The sequence below is a fragment of the Actinia tenebrosa genome, unplaced genomic scaffold (assembly GCF_029948245.1).
Source record: "Actinia tenebrosa isolate PJP-AT-01 unplaced genomic scaffold, QUT_ActTen_1.0 PGA_scaffold5__44_contigs__length_20552954, whole genome shotgun sequence".
Lineage (NCBI taxonomy): Eukaryota > Metazoa > Cnidaria > Anthozoa > Actiniaria > Actiniidae > Actinia > Actinia tenebrosa.
The window spans coordinates 4,178,060-4,205,899 of record NW_028292582.1 but is presented as its reverse complement, the minus strand read 5'-3'; the positions used below and the strand labels follow the sequence as shown (position 1 = coordinate 4,205,899).

General features: G+C 35.3%; 1 protein-coding gene across 3 annotated transcripts; it reads right to left on the bottom strand.

Annotated features, from left to right (window-relative positions):
* Nucleotides 1–175: 175 nt before the first annotated feature.
* On the bottom strand, nt 176–26,002 carry LOC116290559 (peptidyl-glycine alpha-amidating monooxygenase B). 3 transcript variants are annotated; one of them, XM_031697619.2, is made up of 20 exons: nt 25,649–26,002; nt 22,865–23,052; nt 20,804–20,858; nt 20,041–20,128; nt 19,681–19,781; nt 19,028–19,111; nt 18,311–18,365; nt 17,958–18,025; nt 15,099–15,182; nt 14,674–14,750; nt 14,156–14,206; nt 13,904–13,956; nt 13,501–13,691; nt 9,259–9,439; nt 7,560–7,676; nt 6,144–6,359; nt 4,573–4,652; nt 3,884–4,075; nt 2,901–3,007; nt 176–2,387 (listed from the first exon to the last, which is right to left on the bottom strand). In XM_031697619.2, exons 2-20 carry the CDS (start codon nt 23,048–23,050, stop codon nt 2,286–2,288), a joined length of 2,088 nt encoding a protein of 695 aa, XP_031553479.1. In that variant the 5' UTR covers nt 23,051–23,052; nt 25,649–26,002; the 3' UTR covers nt 176–2,285. The 3 variants fall into 3 exon arrangements, with proteins under 3 accessions (XP_031553479.1, XP_031553478.2, XP_031553480.1); XM_031697618.2 differs by lacking the exon at nt 17,958–18,025 and adding an exon at nt 16,322–16,392 and having other exon boundaries at nt 25,649–26,001; XM_031697620.2 differs by lacking the exon at nt 17,958–18,025 and adding an exon at nt 16,450–16,514 and having other exon boundaries at nt 25,649–25,999.
* Nucleotides 26,003–27,840: the final 1,838 nt, after the last annotated feature.

Sequence of the window (27,840 nt, the reverse complement as noted above, 5' to 3'; positions counted from 1 at the left end):
GCATGGGCTATAGCTCATGGTTTTGATCAATTTTGAACCAATTTCACAAACATTATCCATTATTTGTGAAGGGGGCAAAACAGGTCATTTTTAACCATTTTTAGACATGAGAAGTTTGGAAAAGATTTGATGTTTTTGAAACAAATATAAGAAAAGCATTAATGATAACCGTAGATAACACCATTATTCACTATTTCTTTATTATACTTGAATGTGCTTTCCATTTTTGCACCGTGTCTGTGTATATTGCTAGATATCTAGTCTGACTGATAAATGGATTGCTTTCAATGATGTAATGGTGCTTTCTCAAGTAGTTTTCTTCGGAGACATTCAAAGCTCCCTTACTTTGGATACTCCACTATATATGACAGACACTTTTTTTTAGTCCCAGTGGATTGCATTTACACTTTTATTAATTTATTACCCCTTCCCATTTCTACAGATAACCCGTCAGTATGGACACAATCGGGTATTCTAGGTGTCCATAGAGTTTCACTTTTATAACTAGTCATTTAAATAGAAATCCCCAAGCAGTATTATCATTTTCTATACTAGAGTGCAAAACATATAAGTATGAAATAATACTAATTAGTACAAAACGAAAGAAAGACATGTGTTTAGTGCTATTTTATTTTTGTGCTATTTCATGGAAAAATTATATGGTTTGCACTCTACCTCTACTGCATAGATAAATATAAACTTCCCAACTATGTTAAATGTTAATACTTTCTATGTGTGAATTTTATATTAGAATGCACGCACTAAACCTGTGAATAATATTTAGTACTAATAGTTAGTAGTAATTCATACAGAATCCTTTGTTTCCTATTGTTTGATTATCACTATTTAGTACTAAAAATTAGTATTTGTTTCACGGGTTTAGTGTGAGCACTCTATCTGGATATACTGGGTAATAGTACGACTATATTCATGTTAATTTATTGATATCCCTCTTGTAACTCCGTGCTAACCTCTACTTGTGACTGTATTTCTTACTCCCCTTTCCCATTAAAAAGTAAAACGTTGCCCTATGGCAAGGAGTTTTCAACTTTTTGTTTATATTAGGTGGGTGAAGTGGATCTGAAACGAAAAGTTATGTTAACCTTGATTAAACTGATATCAAGAGATTCTCTTGCTTCAGTGTTCAAATGGGAGGATAAAGTCACAGCCCTGCTGGTAGAACCAAGGATACATGATGGGGAGGAAGAGACAAGTCAAGCTGTTACAGCACCAAGTAACAATGGAGCAAGGGAACCTCTAGGCTCAATTTACAGCCATGGTGGATTTGGTGGGGCAATGATCCTCTTGGCACAAATGACACCTCACAGTTTAAATCAAGCATATTAAACCTCTTGTGTTTAGCTTGCTAGAGAATACTTTTAATTAATAACAGAAAATTTTGACTATTTTTTTAAAAATTCCCTTATGATAAGTACATATTAAATTATTTTGGCAACTGGCTTGGGATTGCCATGGTTATAAAATATAATTTTGCAGAATACTTTCAATCAATAACAGAAAATTTTGACTTAATTTTTTTAAAAATTCCATAAAGTACATAAATTATTTTGACAACTTGATTGGGATTGGGATTGCAATGGTTATAAAATGTAATGTTATGCCTGAAAATATAGATATTAAACGATTGTTGAACTTGGCCCCAAAGAATTAGAAGAATGGCATGGAGTACCATATTCCTTTGCACTTGTCTTGAAAGGCATATATATTATTAATATAATTAAAGGACCAGCCATTAAATTAAATTTGAATTTCATTATTTGTAGTATATTTTATATCTCATAATTTAGCCATTAAACTTAATTTTGACTCAAGGTGTTGGGAAGATCCCAAAGACTATAATAGAGCTTTGCGGCTAGATAAGGCCAATCCTTTGATTGAGGTGAAGGGGGTCGGGGAGGAAAAATGCTGGAAAAAATTTTTTGCATAGAGTAAATAGACATAACAGAAATGATTGCAGAAGTGGAGGAAAAATTATTTGCCATGACAAATTTTTCCTCTCCCCCCCTCCCCTCCACAAGGATTATAATGACCTGCTTTCTTTTTTGTAATGTATGGTGAGCTTCAGTCCCTAGTAAAGAAATGCAGGCTTGTATGGTTAAATATTATTTAAAAATAAATCATGTATGTCTGAGTTCTATAATATTATTATATAATCATTTTTTCCCATAATGTGTATATACTGCAGAAAGCCATTCAGCTATCAACGCTTGTATATGCTTCTTGAGTGTATATACATGTGTACCCATTTTATCCTGCTAGATGGTCTATGCTTGGACAAATTTCCAGATTCTGTTTGGACCAATCTCTGCTACATAAACAGCACTGCCTTGACTGTTAGATGCTACATCATGGGGTTCTGTAAAGCCCTATATGAAAAATGAGATAAAAAAATTAGATAAGAAGAAAGAAAGGAATGAAAAGAAAAATAGGATGAACTGGTAGAATGAAATATTTGTCAGTAGCTGTAAAATTTCAAGTGAGAAGCAAGCAGATCAGGTTCTTTGAACTGCTGTTGATCTACCCATGACTCCAGTTTGATCCCTACTATAGAATCACAAGTGAGTAGAGTTTTTCTTTTCTTTTCTTGTGATATGAAGATTGTTATTTGGGTACCGGTCTTGGGGCCTAGAGCCTATTTATTCTCACTCTAAAACATTAATATTGGTCTTTTAACAAAACAGGATATAATAGTATTGTTTGGGTTCTTTGTCTCCCAGTTCATCACAAACATCTAGCTCCAGAGACTGAGCAATCACTCAGGGTGTGTTTGTTGGAAATAATTAAGTCTTGTCAAAGATTTTTAACATTAATATTGTTGAATACCCTCCCTGATTTAATTCATTATTAATTGAATTACATGGCTGCATGTATTAATATACCTCTTTTGGTCTCCATGTTTGTACAGTTTTTTTGGCAGCGATACTGAAGGTGTAGCCTTGTACTGTACTCTGTCCATCCTCACCATTCACTACATGAAGCAAGCCACCTGAAAAAAGATCATTTGAACCTATTAATTAAAATGCTCAATAACCAAATGGAACTAGTTATTAACCACTATATCCAGTTGCTGAGTAAACACCTCTTGTAAGTAGATTGGTTTTTCAAATTTTATCGCTACCCAGAAATGACCTCTGGCCTGTTCTAAGTCACAGCACTGCTAAACATAGATCAAACACTGAAACAACCTCTGCGCTGATCAACATCAGGGCATGGTTAAAACCCTGAAACAACTTCTAGCCTGATCTAAGTCACAGCACTACTAAACACTGAAACACTGAAACAACCTCTGAGCTGATCTAAGTCAGGGCATGGTTAAAACCCTGAAACAACCTCTGGGCTGATCTAAGTCAGGACATGGTTAACTCAAATATTGAATCCTGAAACAACCTCTGGGGTGATCTATTAAGGGCATGGCTAAGGCACAGGTCAAATCACAAAACGACATTTAGGCTGATCTAAGACAGGACTTGGCTGACACACAGATTGAACCATAAAACAACTTCTAGGTCATTGTAATTGAGTTAGGTTTGTTAGGTTTTGCAACCCCGAAGGTGAAAGAGGAGTGGACCAATACTACACCACCCTCATTTCCCAATAAAGGTAACAGGTTCAATTCCTGGCAAACGATGAGACAGTAATTGTGACAACAAGTAAATTAAAATGTAATAAATAATTATCAAGATTCTTAGGACAATAGAGGCGTGTCACATCAGCCATTTAGGAGGGCAGAGACAATGCAATGTGACTACGTGACAAGACATTTCCTTTCCCAGAGAGAACCAGTTTTATTGTCTTGCCCCAGCACGTGGCTGTGGCAAACCTCTAACCACCCCACCCCTCCCCTCCCCTCCATAACACCTACCATCAGCTGGGTCATAATGAGCAGCAAATACTCGGCTTCCAAACCCAGTAAGGGAATTCAGTAATTTACCACTCTTAGAATCAAAGACCAAGACCCGGCCATTTTCCCGATCAGCCATGTAGAGTTGGTTGTGCTGAACATCAAGTGAGACACTGTGAGGGATGTTGAATGAATGTGGTCTAGGAAATGAAGCTATAAAAATAGTAAATGACATTGACATTAGGATGACAATAAGATGTATTGTGTAGTTCCAGAAATCATCCATACCCACCCCCACAGAGGAATTTGGAATTTCCGAAGAGTAGGGGGGTCAGAGAAAATTACTGAGTTTGTATGGAAGAAAATTGGAATTTCCAGGGGGTAGGGGAGTGTCTTTAAAAAATTCCTCCGTGAGTGGGGTATGGATAATGTTTGGAACTATACATTCATGATACAGTATATAGGGTGATTTAAGAGTCTAACACAAGGTGCCCAATAACAGAAAACACTTGAAACAGGGATCCCATCAGCACAAAGCATTTCTGAATCATTTTCATTCAAGATTGCAACACCAAGAAAATAATTTGCAATTACCATAGAGTTAGGAAAAGTATCTAACGCTTGATGCAGAAAGGGTGACATCGCTAACGTAAAAAAAATCAGCCCAGGGACCCAAAGGGATTCCAGTTTTATCAAAAACTATAACTCACCTGGAAAGGCTGCATTTGTAATTGCCATTGTAATTCTGTCCCCACTGGGTGTGTATTTAAGAACTCGTTCATTGCAATAACTACAAGGAAGAAAAATAAGTTTTAAATAAGCATGGAATAGAACTTTTTAAGGTATTAGGATACGAAAAATGACGATTTGCTCGAAAAAAAATTTTTTTCTGAAATTTCGTAACTTTAAACTTTAGTCTTTCTTATGTTAGTGAAACTTCTTGCCGTTTTTGATTGGAAAAACCAAAATTTTGAGACAAATCAAAATCGTGACTTTATCAAGACCGGAAATGTCCCATCGCTTGCAATAACGTTGAGTCCAAATGCTCCTTTGTCCTCGTAAAAGGATCCTACATTGCGATCGTCCAGAACAACAGATAATATGACAAGTGATGACAAAATGGAAGGCTCCAGGTGTTTTGGCCAACACCATCGTGGCTCCCTGCAGCTTCCGGCTCCAAACAAAGAAACACAATTTTCTCGAACTTTATTTGCCGCTAAAACTTCAACTTCGAAAAGCTAAAAGGCCCTTGGATTTCATTCGATTTTTCTAAAATTTGGAGAGTTTAAAAAGAAACTCATGACCCAAAAAAGAGTGTCTCCGATTTTTGAAATTTAATTTCTTTCCAAAGTTATGACGCTTTTTACTTTAAACAACACTCCAAAAGCAATCGTCGAACTTTGATCAAAAATAGCGAGAGATATAAAACAGATATCAAAAATCTGGGACACCCTTTTTGAGCTTATTATCTCCTGAGTATGTTAAGACATTTTTCGCAAACATAGCTTAAAATGTACGTGTCCGTTAACGTTTTTACTGAGGCATGGTCAAATTTCGCTTCGAGGACAATAACGTGAACAACAATTTAAAAAATCGTATTTTGAAAATTTCTTCATAAACTATATTTACTCAGCTTTCAGAAAATGTATACTTTGTTTGTGTTATACTATAAAGCAAGAGCGTTATTTAAGTTTGCGCGCATAGTGGTCGTAAACGTATCCTAATACCTTAATTAATTACTAAATACGTTTGGGCATAGTATTTTCCTATTTTGAACCAAGTTCACTTAAAGTGCCTATGACCCCTAACTCAATATTTTCAGCATTGATTCTACATGAAGTTAAAACTTAAATAGTAAAATATTTTTATATGATTTGAGTGATCGACTTGAAGATATCAAGGTCTATACTTCCAGTATGCTAATGAGTGTGATGTCATAGTAGGCATTATTAAATATACGAAAATTTACTGGGATAGTAAAATATCCTGTATAAAACATAATCATCTTACTCAGCGTTTATAGAAAGGTTATTGCAAATTTGTTTCCTCATAGTAATCAGTGTTTTGATTTTAAAATGATGACAAATAAACCCAAATGTCTATTATGACATCACACTCATTAGCATACTGGAAGTATAAACCTTGATATCTCCAAGATGCATCACTCAAATCTTATAAAAATATTAGAAACTTAAATTCTTTCAAAATGATAGCACACAAAATGGGCCAACCCCGTCACATCATTGTTGGTGTCATACAACCATGATTATAAGGATCTTACCCATCAGAGACAAAGAAGCTTCCATCAGAGTCAATGGCCACACCAGTTGGTTTACAGAACTGGTTCCAGCCATCTCCAGGGATAAGCTTGGTTCCTAAAGTGATAAGAGCTTCATCACTACCGCCTGGTCCATACTTGAAAACCTGGTGCAATCCTACATCTGTCAGCCATAAATTATTATCTCTATCAACAGTTAATCCATGTGGGAGGTAAAACCTTAAAAGAAAAAAAATTTGAATATTGAAGGTACCAATGCTTCTATCGATTGATCAATCAATCAATGACCATCCATCTATCTACCAATCAATCGATCACTGCAGCCTGCATGAGCTGTCCCCTCGTTTGAAAACACTCCATTTTTGAGGGGCCGCCTTGTCACAGCATTTTGAATTTCCATCCTCCATGTAATCAGTATCAATTTTTATATTTAGGTAAAAATGGGTTAAAGGTAATTTATTTTACTTCAAAACCTTTGGGAGTGGTTGCTAAAATGTTGCAACTGCCATGGGTTCATGTATAAGACGCTCGAAGGTGTACCCTTTACCCCATGAGTGCTCCATATTATGGGTTTTTACAGCCATTCTCAATCACACACGCCCTCTAGCGAAGAGGGTTTCAGTGGACCTCAATCACAAGGCGTTTCCATAAAATTGTCGGAAAATACAATGCTATAAGGGCATATGCCTATAGAAGGTCATGGAAATGCCTTGATTGACATCTACCAAAAGTTTCTTCATCAAGACAGAAACAATCGCTAGAGCGGTGCGTGTGATTGAGAATGGCTGTAAAACTAAAAAAGCACAGAACAGAGAGAAGTTGAAAAAGATGTGGAGATTCACCCCTCTTCCAGTTGATAAATACCGTAAATCCTCTATTTAGCCCTCTGGGGGGCTTATTTATTTCAGGCACGTTTGAGGGAGGGCTTATTGGAGAGGGGGGGCTTAATTGAGAGGGAGGGATTATTGATTTAGTCGAAACGCAGTATGTAATATGATTGAAACTTAGGATTAAACGGAAGCATTACTATTGACCGTCTCGCATAATCTGTAGTGATGTACATGGCATTTTTATTATTTGATTCACCTGTGTTAGTCTCTCAAGTATAATTTACGATTATTGTGAATAGCAAAACTAAAACACAGTAACATTAACAAAGCAGCTAAAAAAAATGTTCTGAACCAAGACTTTAAAAAAACACCTTTAATCAGTACACATGATTCTTTAGCTGTAAAAGGGGGAGGGGGAGCAGGGGAAGGGCTAAAAAGAGAAGGGGGGCTTAACAAATTTCTTCCTTTAAAAAGGAGGGGCTTATTAGAGAGGGGGGGCTTATTTGAGAGGGGGGGCTAAATAGAGGATTTACGGTAATGATCAGTTCCTGGTCTTCACTCTACTGAATTTCCATCAAGGCACACTTACTTTCCAGCTCCCCATTCCCTCAGTATTTTACCAGTTTCAGCATCCAACCAGGCTACAGTATTCTCAATAATTGGGCTTTGGTACTTTTCTGCTAGTCTATTATGATCATCAAATGTGCTGTAAAACAATAATTACCAAATTGAATCATGTATATATATATATATATATATATATATATATATATATATATATATATTTGTTTGAGAAGAAAAAGTCAAGACAACATTTTTCCCGACAAGCCTGTTTCGTGAATTGCTTCACTCTTCAGGGGATTTAATGATAAGAATATTCGTTACTATCATTTATATAGAAAAAGTATGTTGTTTATGTTGAACAACATAAAAACTCGACTGAACTCAGCAAATACATCTGGACTCTCAAGAACGGTAATATCAGCTACTCCATTTTATGGCGCGTCCTATCTTCAAGCTCCGCCTACAACAGCTCCAGCAAAAGATGTAACCTTTGTCTTAAAGAAAAGTTTCTAATAATTTATCGACCGGAACTCTCATCATTAAATAAGCGCAACGAACTTGTATCTTCATGCCGCCACAGAAACAAAGCATTATTACGCAACAGCTAAACTACATCCACTAATTAATTATGTATACTTTTTCTATATAAATGATAGTAACGAATATTCTTATCATTAAATCCCCTGAAGAGTGAAGCAATTCACGAAACAGGCTTGTCAGGAAAAATGTTGTCTTGGCTTTTTCTTCTCAAACAAATATTCTGCTCTACTTCTATCGATGTATTGAGCACTGTTTTACGGAAAATTGATTCACAGATTTCTTATATATATATATATATATATATATACATACACAGCTTGGTTTTGTCAGATTGAACATTGAATTGTAAGGTTAAGTCTTGTACTATATGAACAATCATTACAACTGTCAATAATTGACAAGTGGTTACCACCATGTTCATAACTATGTGCTGGTGCCAGTGCAATAGGCATTTTGTAGCGAAAGGGCACATGACCCTACCCCCAGTAAAAAGAGACGTTGTGTAAAAATGAATACATGTTAAGCTGAAACTTTGCCTTCTTACTAATATCAAGGTGCTCTTTCCATTTCTGGTGTTCATTTTGACAAAACATCTCTTTTTACGGGGGGGGGGGGGGGGGAGGGTCACGTGACCTGTTGTTACAAAATGCCTATTCGCATTACAAATCTGGCATTTTACGATGGCAATATAAAAGCTGACCACTGGCTGAAAAACACCCAACTGATGATCAAAAATCTGACAATATTGCTGATCGCTGGGTAGAAGGCAGCATGTCTTACTAAACTAGATTGCCCACAAAAGTATTTTTATTTAAATTTTTGATAATTCATTGGGTGTATTTGAGCTCAATGGCTAAATAATAGACCATTTTAGTTTAGTTGTTGTGCAAAATTTAGACGTCCATGATGCCACTCTTGTGACTCAGTTGATTCTTTCATGTGTAAATATTTTAACATATTTGCCATAAAAGAACAATTTTCAAGGGAATGTCGTGTGATCTGAAATGAGCAATCGCATTTGAAGCTAAAAAGGTCTATTAAACAGTTTGAAGCAGTAAAAAGTTCACTGGAAGAAAAAGATAGCCTGAAAAAACTTGAAGTGTTCACAGTTAAAAAATATATATATATCATGAAGGTACAGTAACCACAAAATAATATTGTTCTTTTTTTAATCAGTAACTTACTCGCCCATCCAAGCCCGAGAAGAACGATGGAAAATGACAACATTGCCCTTCGAGTCCAAAGAAACAGCAGTTACTTGTCCAGCTTTGATTGGCAGTTCGCCAGTCTGCGATCCACCTTGTGGCCAATTCTCTTTTACTGATAAAAGTGGGATCGTTCTCTTGCAGTGGGGACAAGCATCATCTAGAAGAGAAGCCAAAGTGTTATTTTCAAGTATTTATTTTTGAAGGGGAAGTGTAGCCAAGTATTTAGTAGGTCTGGGCAATCACTGCATGCTGGTTCCAGGAAATATCGACAAAACTTTTAATTCACACATTTTTGAAAATAAATATTCAATGATAAATAAATAGAGTAGAAGAGAAAGAGAGAGGAAAAGGGGTTAAGAGTGTAAGGGAAAAAAGAACAGGATGAGAAAAGAAAGAGACAAAATAAGATAGGAAGAGAGGAGGAAAGGAGGGTTGTAATGGATAGATGGAGACAGTGACAGGAAAAGAAAGAGACAAAAGAAGATAGGAAGAGAGGAGGAAAGAAGGTTTGTAATGAATAGATGGAGACAGTGACAGGAAGACAAGAGAGACAAAAGAAGATAGGAAGAGAGGAGGAAAGGAGGGTTGTAATGGATAGATGGAGACACTGTGACATGGGGAAGATAAGGAGGCAAATAATAGATTAAAAGAGAGATAAAAGAAGGAGACAGGGATGGTGGGATTTAAAAGGGATGGAAGTTAATTCAGAAGCGACAAGGGAAGGCCGGGAAAGGAAACACTAAATAGAAGACTATTAATGAAGGATTAACATGATAATATTTGTGAGCGAATGGGGGGAGGATTATAAATTAAATAATATATTAGTGTAAAAGGGCTAAAACTAAAATATCCATGAAACTTATTTAAAATATATATATCTAACGTGATGTCAGATGTATTTTCCAGGGAGACACTCATGATTTCCTATTATGATTTGTGTTATATGGAAAGGTAATTATTAGCTTGTTTAGGTCCCTTAATCTACCCCATTCTACTAGTGATCATCAATGAAAACAAATAAAAAACATGTCAAGCCATTATAGTACATTCAAGTTTTAATTTGAATCATTTAATGTGGAACTTTGACTATTCTAATACAGCTACATGTAGGTCAGGGTTATTCATAGTATAAACCCCTATGTGCAGTATGTCAAACTGGGGGACAAAACAATAGGTTCCAATTCCCAGAAGATTGGAATTCTTTTGTTTTGTCCCCCAGATCGAGCTGCTTTGACGTCACATGCAAGGGGGTCTATTAACCAGATTATAGTGATGGCTTCCTTTTCCTGCATATTTTATTCAAAAAGAGGCAAGAAGACAATTCTAATTATTGTCCTGAGTTACCCTCTTGGGATAAAGTTCATTGATTATATCCTTGCAGTACATATACAGGTTTGACATCCACATTTATTAAAATTATTAAATATTTTGTTAACTGGTGACATAAAAGTTATATTCTGATATTAAATTGTGAATTAATTTTACCAAGAGAGCATAAATAAGAGAGGGAAACTTCTTAATAACTTGCACGCATCGTAAATTCCTGGTTGGGCTATTTTTGGTAACCGGATGCAGTTTAAATTTTGCCTTACCCTACCGTTCCGTTACCGTTACCTACCTTTCCGTTTCGTTTTTAGTGACCAAAATAGATCAAAACGATGAACGGAAAGAGTACATGCGCGTAAGTTGATGAAAAACAGGAGTAGTGTAAGGCAAAGTTTAAACTGCATCTGGTTACCAAAAATAGCCCAACTGGGAATTTACATGCCACGCCCATCATTAAGAAGTTTCCCTCTCTTATTTATGCTCTCTTAATTTTACACAGTTACCCCGAAGAAAAATAAATAAATTGTTACTAATAACAAAATATTGATGTTATTTAAGTCCAGTTCCTAGAGACATTAATTTATTTAAATACTGAATGCTTATATCTCTAAATTCTTCATTCTTCCATGGTGGGTTTGTCTCAGTTTGCTGCGCACTTTTATTCCAATGCCAATAGCTTCTTACATGCTCTCTTCATCTATGGACAAAGGGAAACTGCAGTCAGTAACTGGCAGCTACCAGGATTGGTCCCTACACTAGATAGAATCTATGAAAGAGGTAGAGTTATTGCCGGTTTTCACATGACGTCATCAAAACATAAAAATTTGAACTATTGATGGTATAAACGCATTTCTCAAATATGGTTTAGAAATCAGTGTTATAAGTCACGAGAAAAAATCTCGAGTCATTTCGATGTTTGGTTCTCGAGTTATGAAGGTAGAGTTTGTGTCACGCAATACTGTCACTTCTATCTAAATAGCGATCAAAATAGTAAAATAATTTACTCTAATTGAAAGATTTTCCCTTAGACGCATTTTAAATATCTATTTAAAGTATATTTAAGTGAAATATAGTCAAAATTATTAAATATTTCATCATCTTAAGCCTTTGAAATTTCGTCCGCCATGATGGTGTACCAACTTGGAACACCAAGATGGCCGCTCCATACATTTTAACCAAAAATTGCGTCATGTTTACTCGCCTATAGTTCCGCAACGAAATATTTTACAACCTCGAAATATGGCCAGAATATGTAGTTTTGATCGCTTTACAAGATTATGAAACTTGTATTTCATTATAATGCGAATTTACGCTTTTGAAATTCATGATGACGTAGGTGAAAACCAAGAATTGGACGTGTGCTTCTACAACGGTTGGTGCAAGGTGCCGAGATTTTATTTTGAAAGAGCAGTAGACAAAGAGACGTGCATTTAGCAAATGGCATTGAAATGCGGCATGGTGACAGATGGTATGATTCCTAAAAACATGCTACTACCCGCACTATCTACTAGGATCTATCAAAAGAGATAGAGTTGGTTGTATGCTTCTAAGGTGCCAAGAATTAAAGGTGCAGTAGAAAAAGAGAGACACAAAGCAAATATAGTGCCAGTGTGCAAGAAAGTCAATGAAGATGAAATGTGCTTTGTATTCTTATGGAATTATAGTGCTGTCATGCAATTTTTCAACAATAAATGCAATATTGTGGTTATATCACTTAAATACTAAGTAAAACATAATCTCAATAACCCAGATACTCTGCAGACGGCCAACATTTGCTCAACAGGGTATCTGGGGAACATTACTCACACATTGTACCCTGAAGAAAACATAATTTTACTACTTGTGCTAGTCTGGAATGATTGGGGGTTCAATGTCAAACATTTGTCATACTGTAGCTGCTCTCAAACTAGACAAATTAAATTCCATGTAGGTGAAATTCTTGCATATAGTGGATACTAGACAGTATATTTGACCAGAAATGAAAGTAGGGTGATCTGACAATATGATTTAGTCATACAAGTCTCTAACAGGAAACAGTAGACAAACAATGATCACGATTCAAAGAGCAGAAATGTAGAACCATCAACAAAGTTTTAAACTGGACAAGCTAATTAAACTATATATGGCCAAAAGCATGGTGACCACCAGAACAACAAGAAAAAAATGATTTATATCCTTTAAAAAAAATTTTTTTTTCAACATTTACCAAGGTTTACATTGAAAGTGATGTCCAATGACCTGTAACCAAATGATGAAACAACTGTTGAAAAGTTCTTAGTATGTAACTTAAAGGAAGTTTATCTTCTTCATCAAGATTCTAGTTTATCAAAGAGTGATATAAAGAGGCACAAGGTGTGCCCTCGTAGGTTGTTTGGCATGTTTGGCACGAACCATGAAATCAAGACTAAATTCATTAAGGTCATCCCTTCTCCAAAAGAAAAGGCCCTTTTATGAAGTATAGAAATTAAAGACCCATTGCCACTGCACCGCAGTCACAGATGAATTTCGTGGTCCATGAAATTCAAAGATTCATATATTGAATAATAAGGTCACATTAAATCCTTTTCCGACATAGCACTAAGGCACAATAATGATTCTTTTACATTCTTTTAAGAGTTTATTCAAACGGTTAGAATTGTATTTTCAGTGGTGACACGATTCAAAATGTAAACAAACTGTGATGCATCACGGTAAGTGGCAATGGGTCTTTAATACTCTGTGTTTCAGTTGGTGCTTATCAAGTTTCATACAGTGTTGCTTGCAACTAAAGACAGACTTTGGGATGTGAAGTTTCTTCTCTAACCACAGGAAACCCATCATCAAAAACAATACTTCTCTAATAAGCAAGTCATAGAATCTCTGTGTTATTAGAAAGCATGAACAAAAACTAACCTTCAATGTAATCTCTCTTCATTTCCATTTTTTCTCCACTTCCAGGAAGAGGTACATTGGAATCTGCTGGGAAGTAGTTCAGCATTTGCTGAGGCATGTAACCACAGGATTCTTCAGGAGCACTGTTTGTTGATGTCGGATCATAATAGAACATCATGTAGAAGTTGCACATCTCATCCTTCATCGTTGCACTGGGGAATGTAAGGCATTTTTTAACTATCATCATCATCATCAACATCATTATCATCAACAACATCATCATCATCATCATCATCAACATCATCATCAACATCATCATCAACATCATCATCAACATCATCTTCATCATCATCAACATCATCTTCATCATCATCATCATCATCATCATCATTGCTGAGATTTTGCTTGCAGGCTAAGGTCTTACCCAATGTAGGTTGTTCTCTTTTTTGACATTGAATTGTAAGTACATCTTGCAGCCTAAGATAAAGGTAATATTGATGTTAAACCAAGCTTCAAATCTTCACTGTTTTCCATGTTAAACAACTGAGTAGGGAACTGCAGGTGTTGGTGCCACTTATGTATCCCCTTTCACCAATGTTTAACATTCCATATATATTTTTAGGCGTTCACGGTTTTCTTACTTTGACTGTAAAAAGATGATTTCCAAAATACTTACCAAATAGTCACCCCTTTCGATTTCCGGTGCATTTTCTATAGAATAAAATGCCTGTGAAAAAAGTTTATTTTTGTTAGAATTAGATGTTTCCTTTGAAATCTCAGGTATTTTACTAGGGGAGGTACAAATGAGTTCTAATTGTGATTCCCCTCTGCTTGTGACCAGGAGTCTGGAGTCTCCAATCTTGTAGCCAGAGCCTGCTTTTCTTCTGGCATGTGGCAAAGAACAAGGGCTCTGACATACAGGCTGTAATCCGTTTTTTGAGACCAGGATTTCTTAAACTTCCTGTATAAGAGCCCATGTGTTCTGAGACTTTCAGTTTTATCTTTTTTTTTTTTTTTTTTGAAGTAAATGCAGAACTTTGTTTGAAAGCATGATTTACATTCTTTGGTTATATTTCACTTCCAAAATTTGCAAAATGCCAAAAAAAACCCCCTGTAATAATGTTCCTTAGGGTTAGGGTTAGGTTAGGTTGTATATCTGCCCCTAGTTAATAAAGTTCCCCCTTCTCAGCTTACCTGTGGCCTCTGGGGATCATTTTTGCCAATCAAGGTCCACTTGCTATTTCTTACTCTATATCCACTGACCACAGTACCTATAAAATATGTTAACCTCAGGATTAAAAGTTACGCTGATCAAACATGATGGTGCTGATGGAACAGGGTCTACATGAACATGGTGAAGTTGCAATACTGTAAGTAGTGATGATCAAAGCTGGCAATTGGCCAGGGAATGTGTTGGTACTGCTGAACATTGCAGGCCAGTAGCCCCGAAGCCTCTCCCCCTTCTACATTTAAAAAAATTGTGGTTATATGGTTGGTTTAATGATATAGGTATTGGTCAGTTCAGTCAGTTGCTAGAAGGGCATACCCCCAATGGATTAAAGATACAGATGAAGACAAATATCATAATTATGACACAAGGATACTGTAGACTGCCTTACCCAATTTATGTGTATGCACTCTGAAGGCAAACGGATGAATAACAGCAGGATTGTCGTATTGACATCCAACATCCAGATGCCAAGCTGTAATGAACACAACAATGATATATATATGTCAATGATATGATAATAATATAATAATAAATCTGACACCATATTATATTTTTTGTAACCCAGATGACTCCAATTATGGCAATGGTTTATGAGTTTAAGGTCACAAATGCAACTTATTAGTATATAATCATATTTATTTAACCATTTAAAAAGCCTGTCAATAGTATTTTCCTTAAAACTAAGACAACGAAATTTAACTGGCTGAAAATACAGGAGGAAAAGACCCTTTCAGCTTGGGCATAATGTTTTCCCATTTTAGACCATGTGTCATTTCCTAGAGTATCATTTCTTTGTCTAACGGTTGTACATTAGAAGACAAATTCAAACAAAATAATCTCATTCCCAAGAGAATGACAATGTGGTCTGAGATTGGAAAACATTATGCCCTAGGTAAAGAGACTATTGCAGGTTGCATTAAGCACTGGCTTAATAACTTCTGATAAAGTTTCTTTTTCACAACTTAAGTTATCAAAGACTTGATGTAGACTAATCTTATTTCTTTTAAATTAAAAAGAAAGACAGAAAAGAAAATGAAAAACAAAAGCAAAAACATAAAATACTATTTTTATGAGAAAGGGATTTCTGAAAAAAATATAGCTTATAGGGATATAGAAACAAAGACGTACTGCTAGATATCATTAATTACACTTATTGATTAATTAACTTATTAATTAATTAACGAATTATTAATTAATTAAATATATTTATAAGAAGTGGGCTATTATAATCAATATTTTTTCTAGCTTCAACAAATTTATTAATAATTATAAACCATTGCATTGTTACTCTTAATGATAAGTCTCGGTAACGGCATAGCCTCCCATAATAGCCCCCCTAATAGTTACCTGAGAAAATGGCTACCCTCTTCAAACCCCCATAGCTCCCCCCTCCCCCCTGAAAAAAAATTATGAACGCTCCTGAGTAAGCAATAAAATTCTTAAATTACTTTAAACAAATTGGTGAAGTTAAAAAAAGAAGCATGAAAAAAAGAAGCAAGCAAGCAAGTTAAGAGTTAGTAAAAGATTTTTCATTAACTTATTAAATAGTATATTTATCTATAGATAATTATCAATATTTATTTATGATTATCATTTAAGAGAGGAAGAGACCTGTCTGATGAGGAGGAATAAGACCAGGTTCTCCAGCAGCTAAGAGTTTGATACCAGCAAGATAAGGAGTTCTAGAGAACAAGGAGAAAAGACGACGAGAGTAATAAAGATAGTCTGATAATAAAGACCTTTTTGATGGGCAGGGATTGAACCGCCTGCAGCTAATAGAAATATGCCTGCTAAATGTGTAGATCTGTTCGTGGGAAAATAATAAAAATGAGTACTTGCATACTGTGAAATAACAAGGAAAAAAGAACCAAAACATGACACACACAAAAATCTATTCCAATGATGCACGTTACGAGTTTTGATCATAAGATGATGAATTAACAGAAAAGCAGCACACACAACCAAACTAAAGTAACTTAAAACTGTGACCACCATTTTTGATACTTTGAATGATTTTACAATTGACAAAGACCTTCATCAGTGTAACTGAATGTTTAAGGTTTAGTTTGGTTATAACTACGAGACAGTATAAAGTAAGTTAGGAATATTTTCATGAGTGAATGATCCACAAAATTTTATGCTTTAAAAGAATGCTGTGGTAAGGCTGGCAAGGTTTAAATGTTTTCAACTTTCAATTCGTTTGAGTTTAGGTTTTTTAAATTTGTTTAGGTGTTTAATCTGTTTTCTCTTTATTAATTATAGCTCTTTATAATAATAATATATTAATAGAGGTTATTATTTATAGTGGGTGCAGAAACGGAAAAACTATGCGCAAGGTCTCAAATATACAGACTAAGGCAATTAGGCTGTCAGAGGTACGTTTTCAAGGCAGAGACAGTTTTCCCTTTCCAAACTGACTTTAAGATGGTAAATAAATATATTTTTCCCATAATTTACTTTCCCACTTGTTTTGATATCATTTGTGAAGAGATAAAAAATTCCACCAGCTCTGACAGCCAATCAGTCAGAATGCATGATTTCCTATGTATAGGACACCAGACTGGAATGATTTGCATTTAATTCATTTATAATTTGTTTTTTATTTATCATTTATCTGTTTATCTATTTATTCATTGTAAGAAATGCGAAAAGATCTAAGCTTTAAATTTTAAATTTGAGTTACATATCAAAATTATATTTCAATGAAAAGTATACTTTTAATAAACATAATCTTAAACCAAAATTTTTTAAAAGTAATAATATCAATAATAAAAATAAAATTTAAGGATTTTAGATGGACAGGTTTATAAATTTAAATTTAATCATGATGTAAATTCAACTCTAGTTTAGTTAAACTAACAAAATTTTTTGATAAGTTTTTAGAATTATTTTAGGAATTTATTGTAAGAAAAAATAATAAGCATTTAAGAACAAAATGCAATTGATAAAAAATACATACTGTGAGATATGAGCAGCATTTTATTTGCAGGCTTGAGTTGATAGTCAAAAGATGGATAGTGTGTAACTACCCATAAATATATCAAATGTGTAGTTCCAGAAATTATCTATTCCTCCTCTCCCCCCTCACAGAGAAATTTTGGAGTGGGGGGTGGGGTGGGGGATATGATAATTTCTGGAACTAAAGTAATCTTCTCACTTCTCACAAATGGTCACAAATATATACTAAGATTGCAATTGCATTTTGTTCACCAGTAGTTTTAAAGATGTTTTAATATATGATTTTAACCTGGTTTAAAGGGAGGGATCAATCCATATCCATTGGCATCAAGAAAGATTCCAGCAAGGTACTTCTGTCTAGTTCACATATAGTTGCAGTAAAATAGATTTATTTTTTAGTGTTTAAATTGGACAGAAAATAATATCATGGTAAAATTAAATGGCGCTTTTTGTAATGAACCAAACATGTTAGCACTCAAACAACAATAAGACAGTACAGTTAGTCACATAAACAGACAAACGAGCAAACATACGAACAAACGAACAAACAAACAAACAAAAATATCTGGCAATATTAATCAAATGTACATTCTCTGTATTACTTCATACCTAGCTGCGTAACAGTCAATTTTGCTCACATACCTCTGTTTAGTGGTAAATAGAGTCACTCCAGATTGATCCTTTAGACTTGGATTTTCTGAATATAAAATATGATGAATATATGGGTTAGATGAGAGATTTATCCATGTTTCAAGCTTCAAATAAACCTCAGACCTGAACTTAAGGTGTGGACCTGGCTAACTCACAAAAAATTATCTGACCCTGAAACAACCTCTGGGCTGATCAAAGTCAGGGTACAGCAAACTCATAGATCAAACCCCAGCATGGTTAACTCACAGATCTGAAATGACCTCTGGGCTGATTTAAGTCAGGGTAAGGCTAGCTTACAGATCAAACCCCAAAATGACCTCTGGGCTGATCAAAGTAAGGAAACAGCTAACCAGATTGAATAGGAGTGTATCATGTTGGGGTTTGCAGACTTAGGAAAACAATAAAACATTTGAGTCAGGTAAGAGACCTAACAAACTATAATCACAAGCGATGCCAAGTCCAGGAAAAAAACCAGGACCCCAAATAGCAAGGTTTTTTTGCTTTCTTATTTTTAAGACCCTGAGTGTTGGTCCAGACACGGAGGCTTGAACCCATGACTTTCTATACAACAGACTGTTTCTCAACCAACTGAGCTACATGTAGCCTGTAGCTCAATAAAAGGAAAGTTGACTAGTGGCTAATACAGGAATGCTATTATATATCCACACTACTACCTCTAGGAACCAGATAATTAGGGCTGGCACTTACTCAAGAATTTATCAACATGTCCATAGTGTACTTGTAGGACCAGGTATTTGACAATTGTTGATCCACCAACTTTAAAAGCAACATCTAGTAATAAAACCAATAAAATATCATTAATAATTAGTTTTTCTTTATTAGATTAACTGTCAATAGATTACACTTAAAAGAATGACATGGACATGATACACGAATGTAGATGTGGTTGAAAATATGGGATAGAATTGTTTTGGTTAGATAATGATGATGATGATGATGATAATGATGAAGAGAGAGGGTGATGATGATGATAATGATGGTGATGATGTTGATGATGATGGTGGTGGTAGCGATGATGATGATGATGATGATGGTGGTGGTGATGATGATGATAATGATGGTGATGATGTTGACGATGATGGTGATGATGATGGTGGTGGTAGCGATGATAATGATGATGATGATGATGATGGTGTTGGTGATGATGATGGTGGTAATGAAGATGATACGTGCTTCCCAAATAATATTTCTTGGTAACCAAATTTTATGTTAATTAAGATACATGTACATTTTTGAGCCACCCTATAGCAACAACAAATTATTTAAGATCTTGTACGTTTTTACAAAATATGTGTTCTTTTTCCTTGACTTGTTCTTTTAATCTAAGGGCTATTTAATACCTTTAGGAAGTTTGAGCACTGGTGCATTCCTTCCCCATGCATACATGATCTTTTCTGCTGAACCACTTCTACAAACCCCAACTCCCATATCTCCACAGTTCCTGGGTGAGAAGACAATGAAGATAAAGATCCATTCAAAGATAATAGCAACTTTATTTAGAAAGGATGACATTTTGATATTCATAATTACAACAAAAATGTGGCCCTCTGTGTTCTCTTAACTATAACTATTAACTTGTAGACCATTCCGTTTAAGTGTCTAATTGTCAATGAATAGTATTTCTTAGGAACTCTTTATGAATAATAGAAACGACCAAAATAACACAGCAAACAAATTATGAATGGTCACTTTAGACTTACCAGGATTTTTCTTGGCTTGCAGGGACTTCACAACCAAATAATAACATATGATGTGCAGTGTGCATTTCTGCATGAGGATTATATCCCACTGAAAACAGAAGCAAAAACACATGGTATTAGCCATATGATGATTAAACTGGTTTGTTAACTGGCTTAAAACTGTTTTAATCTTAGCAGACTATCTACAACAGTTTTTATAAGGAATACTCTGAGTCAAATTTTGTGTCACATTTTTGCATTTCAAATCATCCTTTAAGAATAGAGTATCATGATTCTCCACCAATTTGATTTGGAGAGAGTCAGTCTTATGTACTTGTTGACTGAGTGGGAGGGCCGTATGGGAAAATATTTGGCTCAAGGTGATGCCATACGGACCGAGCGTAGCTTGGTCCGTACAAATGACCAAGAGCCAAATATTTTCCCGTACCGCCCGACCTAACTCAGTCAATAAGCATTTTATTATATCACCCTCACAAAAAGAAAAATAATAAAATAAAAGAAAGAAAGAAATAGTAAATAAAAGCATAAAAAGAGAAAGCGTGTGGATTCGAGCAGGGCCATACGGATTCATACGGCCCTGCTCACCCCATTTTCCTGAAGATTTTTCTGAGAGCCCACGCCCGGGCAGATACAGGTCATATGATAATAACTGGTATTTTTGGCAGAAACAATAGCTATCAACTTATTTAACTTTCATTAGATGTTTTTTTTTAAATTAGCAATTTAAATAAAATTTAATTGCTTTTTGAATAAGAGTACCTACCTATATAAGTGTCAGCATCACTCACTTTCATTGAAGTACAAAAGTATGAATCATGCTAGGGAAAAAATTAAAACAAATATAAGAGATCTCATTCATATGTATGGCCTTTTTCCAGCGTCAAATTAATTACCATGACTGTGTCGTTCATTACAGACTCATTTACCCAGAATTAGCCTTGTACAGTGTCATAATATTTTAACAAATACCAATGTAAAATAAAGAATATACAAAGTTTCAACAATACAATCAAACACTTTGAAACTCCAACGGACCTTGACTGGAAGATGTGAATATTCTGCACAAAGTCAAGACTAACCCTGAGCAACAAGGAACTTGAAGCTGTCCACAGAGTATTATATAAATAACTATAACTATATAATATATATGATATACATAATATATATCCCAAATTTTGGGATTCCTGTTGTCAAAGGCTTAAATTCTCTCTTGACAATGAGTTCTAATGGGATACAGTGACACTGCATGCAATAAATAGTAAATCACATTTATTCATTTACCTATATCCTGTATTTAAAATTTAAACAATAAGAATATTCAACATTTTCGCAAAGATGACACAGTATAATCCTTTAGTGGGAGTGGGTTGGAGAAAATCAAGCCTGTTTACAGAATTTTTGTATAATTGCATATTTTTTAACAGCAAATAAATACTTAAGCTTTCTTTCAATCTCCATGGTAGCACAAAACCCAAGTGATACGCAAAATATTACTATCCTTCTTAATGAGACCAGAAATGAAAACTTGTTCCAATCCTCGAATTTTAGATAAATTACAAAAGGCTAGTGTGTCATTGCTTGGTTGGATTCACTCTGACCATTGCTTAACTGTCCATATGGTATATTTGACACCTGTTTTCACGATTATGTAAACTAAAACGGCCAAAGGCATCTGGTTTTTGATTTAGTCAATCAAAAGCTTGGTCAATACCAATTTGGACTTTTCAAATTTGATTCAATGTTAGAATCTAGACCCTGATGTCTCACTAGTTGTCTAGCTGGGTCGCACACTAATAATGAAAGCAGTTTCAATACATTCTGAGCCTAATGGACGAACAAAACGAGTTTTAAAACTGGTTTATAACCGGGTACATGTAGTGCGCATGAGCAAATGTGACTCTCTGTGTAACGAAACATTGTTTGACGAGAGCAGCTGTCAAAATCATGACAGCATTGCTAAGTTACCTCACACAGGCGCAACAAGTATAATGTCCTACATCCTCAGCAAAGTCTATTTTTCTCGCTCCACCAAAACAAAAGGAAAATAGGCTCTGATAGCAGGGAAAGTCCATTATTTCATACATGTAGTGATGTGTATTTCTACAAAATATTCATATTACCATTTGTAAAAAGACCCCCTTTCCCCAGGAACTTCTAATTTTCTTCCATACAAACTTTGTTCTTTCTCTGACCCCCCCTCCCCCCCCTTCATACTACTCGGTAGACTACTCGGTGGATGGGGTCTGGATATATCTTTTGGAACTACATAATACACGTAAAAACATGCTTGAGCTTTTTCTCATTATGATCAATTTACTGAAGGAATAGAAAATGCTAGCGCGTGCTGTGTGCGGTTATAATAAATCCAGATATCTTAAAATGACATAGACACTTGTGTATTTTGTTACTAGCCAAAGATACTCGTTCACAAGTCAACGAATAATTACCTCAAACGGCGCGCCGCCATTAAAAATAGGCCACGATATCAAATATATGTCATAAATTAGATAAAATATGTCATAAATCTTGCTGAGAAAACCTCAAGTTTGAAACAATATCCAGTAAATAAAATATCATTTGTGTTTGATTTTAAGTATTTATGAGGTTATTAGACGAAAAGTCGTTGATCACAAACCAACGGACGATCAAATATGTCGACTTGATAAACACAAGTGACCTAGTGACCGTTCGTTATGAACATAGTAACTATGTTATGAATAACAGTTAAAATAAATTCTTTTTACCGTTGACGAGGTTTTATCAACCTTCTGTTTCTCTATTGAAGCTATACACATTACAATGCAAAGGCAAGAGTTATTCTTACTTTTACTGGGTGAACGTCTGGCATTCTTATTTCGAGATTTTCTTTCTCGTCTTGTTGTTGGTTTGAACGTCGAAAGAGCGCTTCATCGTAGTCGTAGTAGCCGTAATAATCCTCTAAAGACCTCGTCGTTACTCCAACAGAAAGGATAACCACACAAAGCAGTATCCAAGAGCTTTGGCCTGCCATGTCTGTGGTTTTGAAGGAAAAAATAAAAACGGTTTTGATGAAGATCTTCAACAACTGAAGTACGGAGTCGGTACTCAAACTAAAGAGCGAGAAATTACGATTCAAAACTCATAAATATTCCGTTAATCTACTCTTAAAGACATTTCTTTTGATTAAATTCGAATAAAACAAGCCTCCCAGCCGAGAGAAGTGCAAGTTCTTTCTCTTTATAATTTATGAATATTCCTCCCAACTCGAGCGGTAAAATAGGTCGGTGAGAGTGGACGGAGGAAGCAATCTGATTGGTTAGTTCGAAGGGATCTCGATCGAGTCCACCTGCCTTCACGATCACAACATGTATGGGATATCAAAATAGATCTTTCCTTCTTTTTTGATGCATTTATATCAACAAACTTATCAAGAAATAGCAAAAGAGAATCTATTTATTTAGTATGAAATGTAAAGTAAAATACTAAGGGTTCGCGTCTAGGAAGGGCCAAGGGTTCGGATATATGAAGCCAACTAACGGCATGACATTTCTATCGCCCCAAAATTTAAAGGTTTTGGTGGACGTCAACCAAAGTATTTCCATGACGTTGTCGGAAAACACAGAGCTTTCGAGGGCACAGTGACGTCGTCGAGACGGCATATAGACCTATCCCGAATTCGCTTGACTGGTTCACGAAACAATGGTTTCAAGTCGAGGTTGAACTTGATGAATAAAAGAATCAATTTCAATCTCGACTTCAAATTATTGTTCCGTGGTCAGTCAAGCGAATTCATATTGAATCGATTTCGCGCGTGTAACTGAGAAGCGCTGTAATGATTATAGTTGTGTAAGCTTACTTAATATTCTCTTGCTGTGCATTAATTCCCCTCCGTTTTTGGGTTTCTGTTTGCCTAAAATTCCTTTCTATTTTCTCTCCCTTTCCTTTAGCCAAAGGTCCCTTCCTTTCTCTTTATTTCAGTTTTTCATGACCTTTCCACAGCCGTTTCCTTTCCTTTCCTATACTGATCTTTATCCCTTTCCTTTCCTTTTTTCCCTTTTCTTTTACCTTTGGCTTTTAACATTGGTTTGGCAGTTGTTCGGCGGTTTTTTAAGATAAAATAGAAAGGAAGGAAGGAAGAAAGAAAGAGAGAGAGAACGGAAAAAAATCGAAAGAAAGATAGGAGAAAATAAACAAAAAATATTGAAAGAAAGGAAGAAAGAAAGGAAAATGGAAAGAATTTCTACCACAGTCAGGTGGTTTTTTCAAACTGAGGAAAAGAAGGCATGGTCTTTTGTTCCATTATGATTGCCGAGGAACTGAATATTTGAAAGCTAAACTAAACCTGATTTGAAAACCGTTGACGATTGAAGGTATTGTATATTTTATGATAACAGGACGTATATTACATTCCTACGTTTCAACATGATCGCCGAGGAACCGAATATTTCAGAGGCCGTTGACTCGGTAAATAGAACCGACCAAAAACTTGTCAAAACAAAACTTTACCTGTAAATTGTCTTAAAATCTCAGTCTCGCTGTTATTTTTATTAAACTTAAAAAACTAGGCCAGTTTCGTTTTATTTTTTGAAAGGAACTGAATGATGAAAAATCAAAGTATATGTATAGTTTCCAATTGATCAGTATTCACCATTAAAAAATCGAAAACATAGAATACTCTTGCGAATAGAGAATAGTCTTGCGAACATTTCTCAGGACAATGATTTTTTTGGACTTCAGTCGAAATACGACGAAAATTATTCTTTATCCCCTTTGTTTTTCGTCCCATTTCCGTTTCAGTAGCATCTATCGTCATCAGTGTTTCCAATTATTTTCTCTAAAAAAGATCTTACCAATCTATTGCTTACCGATCATATTTCGTTTTAACATGAAAATGTTAACATTGTATACACCTACTTGCAAGAACGTTGACATACGAAAATAGAACATTAGTAATTTAGTGAGAAAGGAATACATTAAAAGACAGAAGAAAAAGTTCAGCTTCAGTGATCTTCTTTTGTTTTTTAATATAATTCCTATCTCACTAAATCACTAATGTTCTATTTTCGTGTGTCAATGCTCTCGCAAGTTGGTGTATATACATGCTTTGATTTGGCAAAAATACATACCGGTTTCACAAAAACGAAAACATCGAAAAGAGAGAGCGAGAGGGAGAATTATGAATAAGGAGACGTGATGACAGGCATGCTTGCCATACGAAACTCAGGTTTTTGGTATCCGGTGTTGAATGCGATCTCAGAAGTCTTGCTGATCAAGCTGAAGGTCTTTTTTTAGCCACAATATCATATATGAAGGATTATTCAGTAACCAAACACAAGCCAGAATATGATATTCTGGCTTGTGTTTGGTCACGGCTCGCATGACAGCGTACTTCAGTTCTCTACCAAATTGAATAACTTGAATAAGCGCAGATAACCAAAAACTTGACGGCTTAATTGAGGCGAATTTCTCTCTCTCAATATTATTCGTAACCTCAACCTGCTTCCAGTTATCGAGTATAAGTTATGGTTCAACAGAAATTCGTCGAAGCGGCTAGCTAGAACGATGTGTGGTTAATCAGAAATAATTCGCAAATTTGAATACATTGACGTTCGAATAAAGCTATACTTACCGCGGAACGAAGCACCAGGAATCACCGGTTAGTCTCGGGAGTTCTTCCTAGAGGTTTCCCGTTTCTTTCAATTTTCGTTTCGGCTCGTGAAAATGTTCTTTTCAGTTCGTTTCACAGTCGTCTTCTTACCTCAGTGATTCCGCTCTGTGTTCGACAGATGAACAGGATGATAATTCCCTCCCACAGAACTTCAAAATTACCGATTGCTCATTGGACAATTCGCCCTTCGATAGTGCCCACTCTCTTTGTTCTCTTAAATATACATTTTCTCATCGCCACTGTAAAGGTGTTTTGCTCTTTTATAGATAGTGGGACCTAAGACGTCAGCATTAACATTACATTTGGTTCCTTTGCACGTCTTTGGAGTTATAAATCTGCGCCGTCCTCAATTCTGTCAAAGCCCCACAAAAATAAACAATATTTGGCAATTTGACAATGTTAATTTAAAAAAATATGAGTATGCTTTGTAATGATATAGTGTAATGTTATAGTGGCGAGAATAAGTGATTAAAAGCCGTGGGTTCCTCTATCGCTACGCATTCGTTATTTTCTTGCTATATATTTGCATTTTGCTTTTCCTTAGACTCGACTTGTAGTCTTTGTACCGTTTTTCTCTCTCTCTCTATACACTTATTTCAATAAAGTTAGTCACCCGAAAAGCTACAAAGCTGAAACCAACAAGGATTATGGGTAGTTACATTTTACATGTTTCAACCGCTTTTTAAAATAACTGTTGATGGCTTTTAGATCTTTTACCAGTTACAGTCTCACCTCTTCTGAGCATCCTCAAGCTGCAATTTGTATCAAAAGCTTTGCTCGTTTGATATTAAAAGTTTCCCATGATCCTCAGTGATCTCAGCTTTCTTGTTTTTTTGGTGACTAACTTTGTTCAAGAAATAAGTGTATATATATTCTTTCTATCTCTCTCTATTTGGGGGGGGGGGGGGGGGGGTGGCGACGGTTGGTTGTACTTATATCAAAATTTGAACTGATGCATGTGGAATCCCTTTTCAGTAGTCGTAACTAACGGCCTTTACCGCGCGGCGTATGCATGACAGTATCAACAGAGTCAAGTTTTGCGTAACATCGTGGTTGAGAATGTCACATGCCATTAGCTGCAATATATAGGATATTTTTCTTAGTCATTTGTGGCATTTTCTTTTGTTATTTCATTCTCACCTTTAAAATGATTTCAAATCGGCTGCTCCCACAAAGATTTATGATGGATGTAGCGCCCTTTCTATTTGAAATCTGGGTACGAACATGAGATAGTGAGAGTGAAATAGATATATATTAGACTAATACATATTCGTAGTCCGTAATTCCATTGCTTTCTCGTGTCTATTTTACTATTACGCATTGACTAGTATTTTTTTATTTCGCGGTTAAATGCCTTTACTCGCGCGCTAGTACTAAGTGTAGACACGGAGGGTGGTCACTACCAGGAATTACTGAACTACTCACGTGTTTCTTTCACGTCCCTCCGATATTCGTGGTTCCCACTCAGATATAGCGAACCAATGATCGTTGCATTAGTTTTCCCAGTGGAATTAAATCTTGTCCCACAAACAACTACACAGTATCTGTTTTAAAAAAGCAAAGGAAAAAGCTTTTGACCAACAATAAGTTGTTCCTAAAACATGAACATCAAATCAAATATTTAGGCGTTATGAAGGACATGCATCTAACTAAGCCGCAAGTCTCGTACAGACGTACAGCTATGGGAAATTCAACATCAAATTTACGGGAGCTAAAATATTGGATGAAATTGATAAATCCCTGAAAAATCTGACGAAATATAATTCTATAGAGTGAAGGCATTTAACCCGTGAAATAAAATTTACTAGTCAACGTGTAACAGTCAAATAGACACAAAAGAAAACATTGGAATTAGGGTCTACTAAAGTGTGTTATTCTAATATCTATTTCACATGTTTAATGACTTCACTCTAATTGATAATTTACTAATTAAATCTTATTCCACTTGATTCACATTTCATATCACTTAGTACTGCATAACCTATTCTATATTTTTCTGATCCATGCATGTTTTTATAGTACTTTCATAGTGCTTGTGTTTTTTTCTTTTTTCTTATTGTATTCATAACCTTTTGTGTGGCAATATCCTATTAGAAATAACATTGATTTAGTTATTTACATAGCATAGCCTTTATGGCTATTGTAAATAGAGT

What these genes read in the sequence shown, in the direction of transcription:
- LOC116290559 (XM_031697618.2), bottom strand. Translation starts at nt 23,050, where the DNA reads ATGGCAGGCCAAAGCTCTTGGATACTGCTTTGTGTGGTTATCCTTTCT. An exon ending in AGTGCATACACATAAATTGG is followed by an intron (nt 14,751 to 15,098) that starts GTAAGGCAGTCT and finishes CATATTTTATAG; the next exon opens with GTACTGTGGTCAGTGGATAT. An exon ending in TCTCGGGCTTGGATGGGCGA is followed by an intron (nt 7,677 to 9,258) that starts GTAAGTTACTGA and finishes ATTGTTTTACAG; the next exon opens with CACATTTGATGATCATAATA.